The 17319-nt window shown below is 37.2% G+C and overlaps 1 protein-coding gene across 1 annotated transcript in view; it reads left to right on the top strand.

Moving 5' to 3' along the window:
• The window catches only part of LOC104499989 (double-stranded RNA-binding protein Staufen homolog 2-like), a gene marked incomplete at its 3' end in the record, with an annotated part of 57832 nt that extends 40834 nt beyond the window's left edge, over positions 1-16998 (top strand). The window contains exons 7-10 of the mRNA XM_010143571.1: positions 4921-5133; positions 9761-9898; positions 12891-13022; positions 16938-16998. Of these exons, the coding sequence (XP_010141873.1) occupies positions 4921-5133; positions 9761-9898; positions 12891-13022; positions 16938-16998 (544 nt within the window). The remainder of the gene's footprint in view (positions 1-4920; positions 5134-9760; positions 9899-12890; positions 13023-16937) is intronic.
• Between the last annotated feature and the right edge of the window lie 321 nt (positions 16999-17319).

Genomic DNA, 17319 nt, shown 5'->3' on the forward strand with positions numbered 1-17319 from the left:
AAAAAAAAATTTGAGCTGTGGTATACTGTGTACTGGCATTCCACTATGCTGTGTGCAGTTTACTGACATATTTGGCCCATGTGAATGAAGTGGCCAATGTCAAATGAACTGACTGGACCTTCTTAGAAATCTGAGAAATCTCTCAGAAGGTAGGTAAGTGAGCCAAAGGCAAAGACTATTTGTTTTGACTAAGGAATTGCTCAAGATAACAAATGGATCTGTGCTTCATATATATAGTCTATGTTATGTGGACTGATTCAAAAATTAAGTGGGTGTGAAATCTCAAGGATAAAACTGGGGTGTCTGGATCTTGGTGTATCAATTTGCAACTATGTGGAAAGTACGTAACTCTTACATAAGAGCAGACTTAATGGAAAGACATGCCTGTGTTTCTAAAAGGAAGCTCATAATTAATGTTTCAGTTTTTACACATCATTTTCTGCCTTAAGTATTTAAAAGTATTTGGAATATACACTAAATACAAGTTTATTTATGGTCATGGGTTACAGAATAGGTTGGAGGTTGGAAAGAAAAGAGGGATAGTGCTTTGAATGTCGTCTTAACTTCATTCCCATGTTTCAGCTTGTTTAAAGGAGAGCAATTGGTAAGGAGAGAAGGCAGGCAGAGATACTTAGTACCGGAAAAGTCTAATGTGTCAATTACCAAAGAATGTTGACAACATTGAAAAAAGACAGTTTCTTCCTCTTCTGACAGGTTTTGTGTTATTTCCTGCCTTTAAATCTAAGTATAGGTGACATAAATAGAGTTTTGATTGAACTTGGTGCTGGCTTATATTTCAATAAAACTGCTGAGCAATTACGGGTAATCCCCAGGATCTGATGTTTCTAATAGGCATTTTATTTACAAATGGGTTTGCGTTATTCCAGGCAGGTGTCAAAGCTTTCTCTAGCTTTTTTGTGTATGATAGCTATAAAATGATCTGCCTTTTCGTCATCTGACAATGACTTAGTCAATGTTCCAACAGTGCTGTCTTATGCAATGAAGTAATGGTCATAAAGCTATCTAAAGTTCTGTGTAAAGGTGTTTTCAGAATTGCACGAGGGGTAGGAAATAGGAAGCGCATTCAAAGTCCCGTGAGTTTCTTCTGTCTGTCCTGATTCATGTTATATGGCTAGTTTTAGTTGCCGAAGAACTTTAGGATGAGTTTTAAGGAATTTCTATCTATTAAATTGTTAACTAAATTACAAGGATTTAATTCAAAAAACAAGCTTTACTCCATACTTATTATTGGTGCATCCTTAGCTAACCTTTATTGATCAATTTTTAAGTAAAAACACAAGTCCTCTAAGGCATTTGTGGGTCTCTCAGTGAACAATTTTTAAGAAAAGATGCAAAATGGATGGCTGTAGGAATTATTAGAGTAGCTTTAAAATGGTAATTTTGCTTCTTATTCCCTGATTGACAGTAGGCTAAAATCTTGCTTTTTTTGCTTTTGCAAGATGTATGTTTTTTATTTCCAACTTGATGGTAAGGAGTTGGGTGAGCAGGAGACATAACTGATGCCAACAGCTTCAGATATTAGAGCATCTTGGAGTCTTTCAGATTGACATTTTATTTTAAGTATTTTTCTTTGGATTGGAGTGTTTTTCTTTAGGATAGTAAATATAATAATACTTTTTTTTCATTCTCATTATCAGGAGTGAGGGGATAGAGTGCCTGAACAGGTGAATTTTCTGCCCCTCCATCCCCCTTCTACTGTTCTGCTGGTTAAAAGAGTTGTGTCCCACTCTTATCACAGTGAGGTAGAGATTCTGTATTTTGAACTAGGAACAAAAAAGTGGTGACTGTGAGAGACTGAGCAAGTTCTCAAGAGGAGTTTTCACATCCATCTGGCTTCTGCTTTCCTGGGGATTAAGGCTTTCAGCTTGGATGATTGACATATGGAGTAGCTCTCATCTGGGTTTTACATCGTGGTCACCCTTAGTCACTCCATTTTTAATAAAATATCCAGACGTTTCTTTTTTTTTCCTTCTTAAACCAGGAATATCTGCTATTTCTGCCCACACAAGCACACAGGAGTATATTAGTATTTTAAAACTTTTAAATAATTATGGATGTAGGTGACACATTTTTGTTGACCTTCTTGTCTCCTTCTTTATTATTTTTTTTTTAATTTTTGTTTGTACTGCTGTTTTTCATTTGTCAGCGTGATTCATTAAGTTGAGCGAAATTAACTCTTGATGTAACTTGACTCTAGATGTGTTTTGGCCCCATGTGTTTTCTCTTGCTGGAGTTATTCTTTAAATCAGTGGAACAGAAAAAGAAAAGCATATTGAACTGTCACCCTTAATCAAATTCTCAGCTTTAAATTAGCCATGATTTGGTCCACGGGTTGTATCTTTCAACTGAGGAAATCGTTTAATGTACTAATGCTTATAGTGTTCTTGGATAGCACAGGCTGGATTTATTTTTAGTGTTTTCTGTCTGAAGGATTATAGCATGACTGCTTGAAATCATGTGGAGTAAAAAGATCTAAAATGTGGGGTTAACCAAAAATGTTGTTAGGTAAGTATTTTTTGCTATATTACCAAATTTGGAAGTTTAGATTGACCTAGATCCCATCTGAATCCTATGGGGTTCATTGCATTGACAACACAGACTTTTTTTTCATTTACGCACTAACAAAGAAACAGTTCTGAATGTTCTCCTGTCAATTATTTACATTCTATCTCATACTTTAAAGTTTAAAACATGAAAAACACACCGGAATACATTAATTTTATGTTAAGAAAATATAAGCTGGTTTTGTATTAGCATTCTTTTTCATAGATATACATATATATTTCTATGCACTTACATAAATATGAGAAAACTTACATAAAACTAATATTTTAGGAACTCAGCAATTATGTTTCTTAAGCGAGTTATTTTGTCCTTTTTCGTCTGGTCAACATAGACATTCTTGTATATTTTATTAACATGTTATATTGCACGTAAGTAGAAACACCTATGTAATGATATTAGTAAGACCACGAAAAGATTAAGGACCTTAGTAAGATTAATTTAGCCATGTTTTACAGCCAACGTGTTGTAATACTTGGATAGCAGTGTACAGGGATGGATTAAGTTAAAACAGAGTGGGAAACACTGCAGTGCGCTGAAGGTGTTCACCCATATATGAAGCCCAACTGCCTGAGAGCACGAGATCCTGAGGCTGAGCTCGCCCCAGTGCTGGTTCAGGCAGTGCAGCTTCCCATGGCTCACCATGGGTCGGTGCCTCAAAAGCTCCACTGCCTTCTCACGTGATGAAGCACTAGTGGGCAACTTTCAAGTAAGGCAATTTTGAAAACAATTCTGAAGTTATCTGGAATCTTAGAGTGGAAATGCTCCTGGACTACTACAGAAAAATCCCAAGCTGGCACAGATGTCATCTTATTCTGGAAAAATGTAAACAAAGTTGTCTGTTAATTTTCATTTTGTGTCTTTTTATTGGTATATACTTTGATAATTGTATCTGCTAGGTGAAGTTGCTACAATAGAGAGCTTAAAAAAGAAATACAAGCCTAAGGAGACCTCATTATAGCGTAACAGCAAAACTAAATAATGCAAGGGACATGACCTTGATAGAAAGAACTTTAATACAAAACATGTTGTAATAATATTAAGGTTGAAGGTTTCAGTCCATTAAAAATACAGTTACTACACCAAGAAGGCCCTGGCACTTTTACCTCAGTTCTCTTGCGCTCAGGCATTATACTTCTTCAACAAATGGTTTGATGTAATTGCACTTACGGAAAAAATAAGTATTTGTATTGGTTTTGAAGATTATACAGAAAGATGCCTGTCAGATGCTCTAATGTCTCCTGTAACAAAGATTTAAAAAAAGTCTCATGTAACAAAGATGAAATTATATAGCTGCTTCTGCCCATCAAACACAATAACTCAACCTTTTCTCAAGTGAGATCTCTAATTCCTGATAGACGTTGTCCAGACCAGTAGATGGTTCACACACAGAGAGATTACTATCTCCACACTATCTCTGTGATTTGTTGGTGAATGCATCCCCACAGTATAGCCTCCTAAAAGGAGAGGGGTGTGTGTGTAAAAATGAAGGCAGAAAAAGAGCTAAAGAAAGGTACAGCGTTCAGAACTCTTTTTTCCCTAACTTTTAACAGTGGAGGAGTATTCAAATGGGTTTTCTCATTGTTGTCCTGAATATGTTTGGAAAGGAATAAATAAATTTTTCAGAACTCATTGGCTTTTGTGTGTTGTGGTGGTTCTTTCAATAATTCCTTTTGGTACTGTTGGGAGAGACTGGTGAGAATCTTGGAGGCAAGACTGTGGGAACCTCTCAGATGTGCAGAGTATCGCTCTGAGTTGTGTACTCTGGCAAGTGAGAGGTGAGAGTGGGCATGCTGTCTCTAGAACAGTGTAAAAATACATACATACCTTTAAGACTGACATGTGAGACCACGCATGAACATCTTACATTTTAATGATAATAGAAAAAAATTACAAACAGGTTGAAGTGATGCTATATAAATATAGGTTTGAATATATTTTAGGTAAAGAAATAGCTAAAACCTGATGGACCTTCATGCATTTGTTTTCTTCAGTACATAAAGCAGCTTGCAAGGAAAAAACAACCAGCAGCCTTGATTTAAATGTCCATTATTGTTTTGTGTTGTGCTATTGTATAAATCTTTTTTAAAATATAGGTCTAATGTATTTTCTGTGAAACACTGAATATGATGTTTGGATTTGCTTTATCTAATTAGCCTTAATTTTCTGTCCTCAGACCTGGTCCTATCACTAATAATTGTCCAGGTTTTATGAAAACCCATCTAATGCCTTCAATTAGCAGGAAAATTGCATTACTAATAAGTACATTGCAGAACTACAAACGTTAAGTTATATTCTTGTAGGATGATTTGACTCAGTGTTTCTTTTGCTCAAAAGGTGATAAAAGAGAGTGGACCTCCGCATATGAAGAGCTTTGTCACACGAGTTACAGTAGGAGAATTCACTGCAGAAGGAGAAGGCAACAGCAAGAAACTCTCAAAGAAACGTGCTGCAATGGCTGTCCTACAAGAACTTAAGAAACTGCCTCCTCTTCCTGTGATTGAAAAGCCAAAACTTTACTTCAAAAAACGTCCAAAAACAATATTGAAGGTATGTCTCCATCTTTGAAAGAATTAAGAAAATACGAGTTACTTAGGTTTAAAACCAGTAAAGTCTTTTTTCTAATTTTCTGTCAATGTTGTTACTTGTTCGCCTTTGCTAATATGCCTGTACTTTCTTAAGTTCTGAGAATGCAGCAAAATTGAGAACAGAATGGCTGGGTAAGGTGCTCAGCTTAAAGAACCAAGCTCACATCACTGAAGTCTTCAGAGGTTTGGTTCAAGTCTAGTGGAGAATCACACCCTCCAAGCAGCACTATATAGCCACATGAATTTTTAATGTCATCTCCTCTGGGAGGTCCTACTAGCATATGTGGTGGTTCTCTTCCTAGTCTTTCACCCCTTTTCAGTTTGAAGAGGTAAAGAGATAGATGAAATAGTAGATATATGGGGAAATGGTGGACAGTCCAGCTTCCTTCCCTGTGGAGCTAGATTTGGGAGTTTTGTGCCTTCAGCTTCAATCTGATTGCTGAAAGACTTGAAAAAAGCCCAAGAGTGTGTTGACATCTCAGCCTAGTGTGTAATTTCTCAAGTGCCAAAGGGCAATACTCATTTTGTTTTGTGTGCCTGTGTTAAGTTAGCATGCGTTTGTTAATGCTCTTTAGCTCTCAAATACAGATGGAAAATTGACTGGACACCAGCCCATAGAGGACTTGCAGGCTTCGAAACATCCTTGCTTTAAAACATGCTCCGTCTCAGCAGATATTAATATGCTTCTTGATGCATTGATGAGGTTTTCTTTAGAGGCTCTGGATTCTTGTGACCTCAAGCCTCTTAAATGGTGCTTTTATTCTTGGTGGCAGTAGATCTATTGCTACTTCTACAATTCAGTCAGTCTGTGGTGACTAGCCTGGGTATGTCTATTTGTACTAAGTTCATACAAAACCAAAGGATCATCTGAAATAATCTTCCAAATGATCTAACAAAAGCAGCCATGTAGTGTCCATATATTTACAAAGCTTTGCTACCTGGTCTCAGCACCGAATGACTAATCAGATTAACTTGTCATCTGTTCAGCACAGAAGACGAGGATTTAGAAGTGCCCAAAATCTGCTACATTTCATTTTATTTAGGAAGTACTATTTTGTGAGGAAGTCGTTAAACTCTTTTTACATGATTTTCTAATGTCTGGCACATTGGATAGTCATTTACATATAAGTAAAGGTACATCAATAGCCTTCCATAGTCTTTTAGGTCAGTGTAAATATCAGCAAAGCGTTGCTCACTTTCTCTTTGGTGTTAGAGTCACTTTTGCTCCATACTATATAGAACCGCAGAATCTGTTTGGTTGGAAGAGATCTTTAAGATCATCAAGTCCAACCATTAACCCAGCATTGCCAAGTCACCACTAAACCATGTCCCTCAGCACATCTACACATCTTTTAAATACCTCCAGGGATGGAGACTCCACCATTGCCTTGGGCAGCCTGTTCAGCCTGTTCCAATGCTTCACAGCCCTTTCTGTAAAGAAATTTTTCCTCATAGCCAACCTAAATCTTCCCTGGTGCAACTTGAAGCCATTTCCTCTCATCCTGTCGCTTGTTACTTGGGAGAACGGACTGACCCCCACCTCACTGCAACCTCCTTTCAGGTAGTTGTAGAGAGCAATAAGGTCTCCCCTCAGCCTCCTTTTCTCCAGACCAAACAACCCCAGTTCCCTCAGCCACTCCTCATAGGACTTGTGCTCTAGACCCATCACCAGCCCTTTTCTGGACACACCCCAGCATCTCAACATCCTTCTTGAAGGGCGGGGCCCAAAACTGGGATACAGGACTGGAGGTCTGGCCTCACCAGGGCCGAGTACAGGTGAGGCTTTCCTCAATTCCCTACTCCTGCTGGCCACACAATTTCTCATACAAGCCAGGATGCCATTGGCCTTCTTGGCCACCTGGGCACACTGCTGGCTCATATTCAGCTGGCTGTTGACCAACACACTCAGGTCCTTTCTGACAGGCAACTTTCCAGCCACTGTTTTCCAAGCCTGTAGTATTGCAGGGGTTGTTGATACTCGGGTGCAGGACCCAGCACTTGGCCTTGTTGAATCTCCTACCACTGACCTCGACCCATTGATCCAGCTTGTCCAGATCCCTCTGGAGAGCAGATCAACACACCCACCTAACTTGGTGTCATCTGCAGACTTTCTGACGGTGCACTCAATCCCCTCATCCAGACCATTGATAAAGATTTTGAAGAGGACAGGCCCCAGTACAGAGCACTGGACAACACCACTGGTGACCGGCCACCAACTGGATGGAACTCCATTCACCACCACTCTCTGGGCCCGGCCATCCAGCCAGTTTTTTGCCCAGCGAAGAGTACACTCATGAAAGCCATGATTCAAGTCATAGTGATGCAGATCAGGAACCTTGGGACTAGAATTACAGGAAAGAAGAGAAAACCTTCATGTCCAAAACCTGTGCTTCAAAATGTAGGTTTAGGACCTCAATTTCATCACTTCTTCTGTATTTGCCTCTTGTTAGTTTAAAAAAAAAAATCTTGAAGTTTTCTGAATTAGGTTATGTCCACGGCTTGCATTGTGTTAGGCTGGACAGCATTACACCAGTATGACTTGAGCTCAGTCCTCACTGAATTTTACATTGATAGATTGTAAAAATCATTGCTTACTTTACTGATGTGTGACCGTTAGAAATCAGTATACACGATACACCGAGTGCACTGTTCTATAGGAGCAGCCAACAGAAAAGCTGTTTAAAATAAGCCAATACTTTATCAAGTGCAAAAAAGAGTTTGGAAAATGTACAAAAGACTTAGTTAATCATCTTCCTCTTTTCATTTGCCTTCAAAACAGAATGAAACATTTTTCAGAATAAAACTAGGTTAATTAGATACCTGTCTCCAACTGAAATTCTGAAGATCTAATTCTCAAAAACTTCCTGGACAAAATGAACATAAAAAGTTATTTAATGGAAAACAATCAGCATCAATGAAGCTTTAAAGCTGCAAGATCTGAAAAGGCTTTTTGCTCTGGCTGTCTCGTTTTGGGAAGTTTTTCCTCAAGAAAGATACTAAGGGTATAATAATGTAAAAAGCTCTAATATTACCATATACCATTTACCATTACAACCTTAAATTGAGTTATCCAAAATTGGCCATGTTAGAAAGAGAAGTTAGTAGTCAAAGTAACCTGGATACAGAGGTTTTTATTCTTTGAATATCCAAACTTCTGAAATGCTCTCAGTGAGCCTGTTTCTTCTAATTTAACCTGCACATGTTTTGAGCATCAAAAAGGGTGACAGCAGTAACCTCTTTTTATTTGTATATGTATTTATGAGGCTATATTTTATGGCCTGCACTTTATTTAGTCTGCTTGGAATGTTGTCTCTGCCTGGCTTCCTGCCCACACAGCTGCCCTTGTGCATGACATTGTCTTAATTCTTTCACCTACATCTTCTCTAACATCTTCAGCAGTTACACTATGTAGGATTCACTGCACAGCTTTCTTAATGGAATATCCCTCTCTAGTCTTTGCCTTTAGATGCTGGTCATCTCTTTAGGTTCTGACCAGTTTTCTGTTCTTATTTGAGAAGCTCAAACGAGCATGAGTGCTGATCTCTTATTCTGCAAATGGCTTCATGGAAAGGAAGTAGCTCAATAATATTAAGAAAATCTACATTCAAATGCCATTTACCTTTGCAAGTTCATTCTTTGTGTTATGGTGTATAAATCAGTTAAATATGACTTCAGATTAATATGGAAGGGTCTTAGTTTCTTTTCTTTAAGGTCTACAAACGGATGTTTTCATAGCTCTTTGCCTTGAGAGAGCATTTGCCATGTAAGTAATAACATATTAAAAGGATTTCAGAACTAGATAGTTTGTAAGGACAGTAGTTTTTCAGCTGTCTGTGTAATCTTGGACGAGTAATCTCTCAGTACTTTTGTTTTCCCCCCATCAGATCAATTACCCCATACATTTTGACATGTTATTGTGAGGATTGTTGTGTGTGAAGCATTTGAAATACTTTGCGGGTGGCTCATTATGCAACATTTCTAACCATTGGAGATACTCCTTTCTAGCCTCACAACATGAGAGTATTTTGAAGGTGAATTCCTATGACATGCAAGCAGAGTAAACCTTCTACATCTTTTGTTGCATGGGACGATGGGAGGCAGGAGTGCCTAAGCAGGAAGGCGTGAAGACATAGGCAGCTTCCTTGTTATATGGAAAATCTTTTGCCTCCCCTTGTAAATCCCACCTCTTCTTAGCAGACTGCGTGTTCTAGCATTGTAGCTACCTATTTTAAGGGGTTTAGGGAGAAGGGTCATAGAAACAGGGCATTGAGATATAGTTGACTGATGAATCTGCTGCTTTTCATCCATCCCCGCAGGACCTCCATAGACAGATGAGAGTATTAGTAGCTTACAGATGCTAGGCATGCACACTACCTGCAACAGTAGCAGACAATAGGTGTGGGTTTTTTGCCACAGTTTTGAACCTGAGGATTTGTATCTTCCTTCTCATGATCAGAAGATGGGAAGAAATTTTTTTCTGATTCTCTCAAAGGGAGTATTAAAGAAGAGGTAAATGATTTATTGAAGCAGTGTAATAGTTGGATGGCTATATGCTGAAATAATGGTTCTTTCTTTTAAACCTGTTTTAGACTGGACCAGAATATGGTCAAGGAATGAATCCCATCAGTCGTCTCGCTCAGATCCAACAGGCCAAAAAAGAGAAGGAGCCAGAGTATGTTCTTCTTTCGGAAAGAGGAATGCCTCGCCGTCGAGAGTTTGTTATGCAGGTATCATCTCCTGTCATGTTATAGATAATGCCTTTGCTATGTTATGTTCAAACTCAGGCAAAACAGTGGCATAATATGAAGCGGATCTCTCTTTGCTTCAGTCAGTTATACAAGGAGAGTATGAAATACAGCATCAGAAAGCCTCTCTGAACTTCCTTCTTTCTCTTGGTGGAACAATGGCAATTAGGTTCTGTGCCTTGTAGATGATCTTCTTCTAGTGGTTTTGCATTATTTATGCTCTTATTTTTATTTCACCTGATGGTTTCTGTCTTTATGCCTTTTGGTTCATTATTTCTTTACTTGTCTTTTTTCAAAAAATTTCTTTTTGCTATATTTGATCAGGATAGAGAATAATACAGAAATAGTAGATGATAAACATTTCTTTAATTTTTAAATTAAGAATGTTTACAAAAATATGGTATAGCCATGATATTTTGTTAGATAGCACAACAGCAGGTTGAGAAAGATTGGGAGCAGGAACGAATTCTTTTCTCTTGTGTTTTCACTCAAGGGGTAATTTTGTGCTGGAAAAATTTAGAGCAGCATACCTCAGCATGTTCTGACTTGTCTACAAACCACACCAAAATGTCACTTATGTTTACAAGCAGAATTTATGACTTTCCCACACCTCCCTCTCCAGAAAATCAGTTATGCTCTCACTTAAACCTGCAAGTCTCTCCTTCTTGTCTATGAAGATAGGCTAGCAATATTAATATCCTTAGACTTCAGTGGTCTTGATTTGTTATTTTTCTCTCTGAGGCAAAAGAAGATACTGAGTTCCTTTTTATGCAAAGTCTGATTTATGATTATAACTTGGATTTCCAACTTTTTATGCTACCTGAAAGTATTTGTAAGAGTGATCCTATCCCTTTTCCCATGCTCAGACTGCCGTGGGAGTGTCCACAGTTAGAGATGGTTGTGTGAGGTGTAAGAAGAGAAGTGTGTAACACAGTCCAGTACCAGAAAGATGGGCTGAGGATTTGGTTCTCTGTTGGAGAAGTGTCTTTACAATTGCAATATCTTTGGCATGAATAAAAAAAGAATCTTAAGAGCAGTGAATACATAGAAGATTGCCTTACCTAGGAAAACTTGTGAAAGAAAGAGTCAAAGAAATTCTATAGAACAGTTGCTTAATTATGAATACTTTTAAACACTGTGTAGCTCTATTTTTCCCCTTTTGAAATATTCTGACACTAAAGTCATACTGCTGTTTCCCCTGCCTTCAGGAAGTCTCAGTGGATTCATTATGACATGCAAAAAACCTTATCAGAATAAAAAGCCTTTATATAAACTACTTAAACAATGTTTTAATTTAATTTAATTGAATGTGGAAGTAAAATATCCAGAGATAATATGTTCGTTTTTATCTGTCACACAAAGAACAAGTTTTGATGTGATGAAATGGATCCAATTACTTGTCCTGACTACTAGATAAACAGAAGAAAACCTCTGATGACATTAGTTGGTGTTCTGTTCCCAAAGTTAATTTCAGAAAGCTCTTTCTCTTTGTAGTCAGACCTTTAATCCTCGGTAGAGGTTATAATAATAACTAAACCAGTTTTACAGGTCTGAGGAACAGCAGCGCATTGATGTATTGTGAGCTACGTTATAAATTATCATTTTGTCTTGTCCCATTAAAGTCACTCAATTTTATTGCATATAAACTTGTGGCAGATTGGCCATTTTCTCATTGTGATTGTGGAACTGCATAGAAGATATGCTTTATTTCTGGTTTAGGTAGCTGAATCTTTTCACTTAATTGTATATATATACTTTGAAGGGATATTGATGATCATTATAGTTTATTTACAACCTTTTTCTCTACTCAAATACCTATTAATTATAAATACAAATTAAAACTTTTATGAATATATACACATGATAATTTGAGTAAAACAAATAATTATTGAATAACATAACTTACTATAGTACATTTAATATTTATTTAACAATGGTATGCCTGTCTTTACAATTTTTTTAGAGTTCCTTCCAGACTCTTTCAGACCTTTGACCTCAAGGCTTCTTTTATCCAGATCGCCTTGGCTATTTTATTATCTTTATTTTATTTTGGTTTCCCTTTTTTAACACACTTTTGAAAACAATACACTATTTTAAGAGAAAATTTGGCAAATAAAATGGCTTAATGGACAGAGTGAAAGATACCTATCAAAAAGCTGTGAATAAGTGAATAGCAATGACAGTGCTAATATCAAAAACCAGATGCATAGAGCTTCAGGAGTTTAAGAATGGTACCAAAGTCAAGGAACAAGTTAGAGCCTCCATCTTTGTCGACATCCTTTGTCTATAATTTGTTGTTATTCTGAGGTTTTAATTTCTCCTAGTTTTATGAAAGGCTCCTGTTTGTCAGAAACTGCAGTACAGACCACAGGTCCAACAAGGAGCCTTCTTTCCAAAGACTATTTTGATAAAAGCTTGTCAGGTGTAAACGAGGAAGAAGAAAGCTGCCCCAGCCCCCATGTTCCTTACAATGCGACAAACTGGTAGGAATGGAAACATGGTTTTCATCTTTATTTAGAAACCACTTCATTTAAATCTCCAGGTCACTGTTTGCCTTTCCATTGTTCTGGAATCTGTCCTGATGATGCCAGGGAGCTGCTGCAGGCAATGCTCCTGCAAGAGTGAGAAGTACAGGTCCTGTGGTGCTTTCTGCATTAAGAAAGAGTGGGGAAGATGTTCGGCAGGAATAACTGGGTTGCTACAGAGGCTGGTGAAAGAAAGAGACAACTGTATGTAGACTGAGATACAGAAAAATGCAGCTCTTTGGTAAAAGTTTGGGGACCTTCTGAATAATCTTAACAGGCTCCTCAGTGTGAAGCAGTATTGTAGTCCCCTTTTGCACTATTCTTACTTTTTCAAGATAGCATCTTCATCAAAAGAGCTGAAGTTGTTGGTAGGTCAGTAAGGCTGTTACATGGTGATATTAAGGAGTCTTGTATTTACTGTGGTTATGATCAATGTTTTCCTTTTTAAGGTAAAAGTAGGCAATGAGATTACTACTGGAACAGGCCCAAACAAGAAAATAGCTAAAAGAAATGCAGCAGAAGCGATGTTGCTCCAGCTGGGTTACAAAGCCTCTACTCCTCTTCAAGATCAGTCAGAAAAGGTGAGAAGCAATTGTTACAACTGATGCCCACATTTTACCCTTGTATAGATTTTTAGCTGAATCAGCTAATCACTTAATAGGAACAGAAGCTTAAACTTGTGCATCTCCTGTTTTAGGGGGTTGCTTGTCAGAGATCTGCCTTCGTTTAGCTACCGTTTTATAGCTACACTTGGTAGTAAATGCAACCTTTCCTCCTGTAAGAGTAATTAAGAACGGAAATGAGTTCCATAGAATAGTGTGTGCAAAAGTGTACTTGTGATGTCTGCTCCTATTTCTACTTACAAATCAGAATTAATATGTCTCTTGCTTTTATTCCATTTTGGGCATCCGTGAGAGCACTGAGAGGAATGATATTAGTAATTTTCATACATGGAGTAGCCATAGTAGTCAATGGTTTTATTCCTGTTGCACTAAAAGCATTCCATAATTTTTTTTTTTTAGGGAAGGAATTACATTTTTAAAATCTGTATGTGTTGCAGGTATATATTTCTGTGTTAATGTCGTGCAACTTAGTGCTCCTCTCCTGTCTTGAGTTTATTGATGAGAGGGTTTGTAACCAAAATTGGGTGTTAAGGTTTTGCCTTTTGTATCCTGAAAAGATATTTCTAAAGGTATTCAGCTAAGCTGTGGACTCTGAACAGCTGCTGTCATAGACAATAACTGCAGGTATATATTTTGATCATGACTTAAATGTTTGCTGTGGCTGCACCAGCAAGTTCAGGTCAACAGAATATTCTGCTGGGCTTTTCTAGGGACCACATTATAAATTTGAGTATACTATATAGAGTGATATATATATATAAAAATATATATTCGCTATATATAGTATACATTTATATATCTTTTGAAACACACTTTCTTTTTCTTTAAAAAAGACTATATACATACATATGTACTGTACATAAATATACACATACAGATACTCTGTATATATATATAACAGATACCCTGTTCTATACTTTCTGTATTCCTGGTGAGGAAAAGGTAAATGCCATGCTAATTACTTGGCTTCACCTCTTTCTGTTTCCCTCTTCTTTGAGAGAAGCAGCTCTATGTATGCTATTACACTCACCTTCACTCTGTTCTTCACTATATACCTTAGTCATACACAGATTTTCACCAGGATGCTGAGACTTTTCTGCTGTAGAAGATCCTTTATACCAGTTTCAACTTTTTCGTCACTGCCAATTTGGCCAAAAGGCTTTTTGAACAACGAAGCAATACAGAAGAGTCGACTTTATTTTTCTAACAGGAAAATACAGGTTTTCATTCTTGATTTTCAACTTGGCTGAACCATTTTTACTCAGTAATTTTTAGAGATAAAGCCTGAAAAATTCCAGCCCACAACATAGTTGCTTTGGAGAGCTCTACACAGTGGAAACTTGTGGTTACATTGAAATGCTTAAAAAAAATGGAGTGGCTAAAAAGGGGCACTGCTGCTTTCTTTCCCTTCATTTACTGAACCTTTGCATTCAAGTGCATTGTCTTTAAAAAACCCCGTGTTTGATTACATACTCGCAGACGTAGATATCTTAGAATTGATAGAATAGCATGCAATGGCCTATTTATTATTCTTTACAAAATGAGCAAATATGATACTGCATCCAAAAAATGTAAACTACTCAAATTTTATGCAGTGGCAGTATTCAAGATCATAGAACAAATTTTTTGAGCTTTGTTGGAGTTAAGGACACAAAATACCTAGAACATCTGGCTTTATCTTCTGTACAGAACAAACAACATATTTGCAGATACACAGGTTAGTTTGTGTAGATGAAAGCATTTAATTCTCAAACTAAACTGTCCTGAGGAAGAGGGAAGATAGCCCGTAGATATCTACTAATTTTAGCCATGCAAAATTCCTTCCATATAAATTGCACAATAAAGAGGTACTGTTAGAAGATACTTGCTTCTCTCTTTGAATCCAAAACGAGGCATAATGTACATTAGCTGACATTTCATGTTGGCATCTAAATGGACAATTTTCACTTGTGAGGTTTTCGATGCTTTGAAAAAAGACAACTTGTCTTTCCCCTGCCTTTCCTTCCCTGAGTCCTTTCATCCCTTTCCTCTTTCCTTAAAAAACAAAAAAAGCAAAACCAAATGCAGTGTTTTTTCCTTAATGCTAATGCATAAAATGTGACTGTATTCATTGTTTTAATGAAGACCTAAGAGCATTACAAGAGCCGTGCATGGTGCTAAGGGCAGCACAGGTAAATAGGTAATCCAGGTAACGTAAAAAAGTGAAGGCTCTGCTCTTTTTTGAGGTAATAAAATTCCTGGAAAAAATGAGTATTGGTTGTGCAGAGCCCTAAAGAGAGCAATTTGAAAGTAGTCTGGGAGACATTCCAGCTATCAGAATATCAGCTCTATGGTTAAGAATAGAGAGTTGTAATGTCTTCATTTGTTCACGTTTCTGTCTTTTTGTTTCTTCTTGCCACTTTTATTCTCTTAGAGGAAAGAAAACCAGAGTAAATGGCATTCATGTGAGACAGAAGCACTAAGGACAACTTACTGATAGATGAATTCTTGTCAAATTCCCCATCATGATCAAATTAATAAACAGTAAAAAGAGAGTAATGAGGAGAGCTCTTCTTACATTGTAGCAGCGTGCTCATGCTGATTTTTCTATTGTTATGGATGCACAGTATAGGTTCCTGACAAAACCATACTATTGTAACAGACAGCAGTAAATACAAACATATTTATAGATTGAATATTGCGTGTTCATTTGAAGAACAGTAATCTTCCATGTTTTCCAATATACATGTTATGTGCTTCATAACACGAATAAAAGGAGTTGTGTGAAATTAAAGTGCATGGAGGTTGACCCAGTTGAGAGCCAGCTCTAATACCTATCCTTTTCCACTAAATATCTCCCAGTTTTACTGCATGTTACCTAAGGTGTAAGCACATTGGGATGTACATGATAAGGAAAGGCAGGGAAACAATCATTGGAATATGCTTTGCATAGTGCGTCTTCCTTCCTCTTTCCCAAGGTAAACATATCATCTAGTCTGCATTACAACATGATGGTGATCTAATGCAACTTATGAGATGCAGAGGCAGATTTCAGCCAGCTGCTCTTCCTTTACGTCTCTTCTGCTTGCCAGTCAACTTTGTCTTCTAGAGCAAATGATTACAACTTTGTCATGGGATACAGACTGCTTTGCTGCAAGGTTTTCTGTTTGTGTGTAAAATCCCAGTGAAATCTGAAATATTTTCTTTCACAGTCATAGAGCTGGTTACTGATAGCTCCTAGTTCGGCAGGAAGCTTGGGCTTGTTTATTCAAAACCTAGAACACTGCCATCTTACTTCCTGTGTAGACTTCAGGAAGGGCCTCATTTTTAACTTCTGTGTTAATTGCTCCCCTTTTCTGTGTCAGAGTAATACATGGTGTTAAACATTATAAAATTAATTTGAAGGCAGTTATCTGACTCAGAAAAGTCTATATATTAAAATAATAGAAAATCACAATCTTTTTTTGCTTCCACTTCAGTAACTAAATCATCCTAGCAAAAATAACACCCGAAGTGGTCAGTTCTTTCATAGGCAGGTATTAAGATGATCTTGTATTAGAATGTGATTTCTCTGTTGTCTGTGTATGCTTTCAGCTGAGAGCTGCTTAAAAGATTTGATTTTAAGTCTGACTAGGTAACATATTGAGTTGAGCCTAATACTTGGGTAATTATTTATATTTCAGTTTTAGGCAATAGTTGTTAATGTTTATTCATGAATGATACATTCCTCAAATAACCTATTTTGGACAAAAATTAAGATGTGTTAGCCAAGTTGAGCAGATGTGGCAATCCCGAATCATCCTATTTAGAATATTTCAACTAAATTTACAAACATTAATGTTCTGTTTAAGGAGTAGTTTGCTCCCTACTTATGCCTTTTTCTACCTGTTTCAGCTTGGAGAAAACAAGAGTTGGAATGGCCAGAATGTTGGTTTTCCTGAGCCAACAAGTAACAGTAAGTATTGCTTTCTAAATTTATATTGATACTTAATTCTTTTTGTAGGATTTGGATTGTTCAAGACAACTGAAATGCTTTTTGTAAGTATTTTGCGATTACATGAATTAACTCTTGAGTGTCCTCTGTGTCATTGTAGATCTGAATGTGTAGATATGAGTGCAGGAACATGGAATTTATTTACTCATTGAGCCACTGAATCCTTCGGGTTGTTAAGGGATTTCAGGAGGTCATCTAAATTGCCTGCCCTAAGCAGGGTCGGTACAGAGTTCAGATGATGTATGTCTTTTTTCCCGTTCTCTAAGGACAGAGATTCCACAG

Source organism: Buceros rhinoceros, unplaced genomic scaffold, assembly GCF_000710305.1.
Source record: "Buceros rhinoceros silvestris isolate BGI_N320 unplaced genomic scaffold, ASM71030v1 scaffold3169, whole genome shotgun sequence".
NCBI classification, from domain to species: domain Eukaryota; kingdom Metazoa; phylum Chordata; class Aves; order Bucerotiformes; family Bucerotidae; genus Buceros; species Buceros rhinoceros.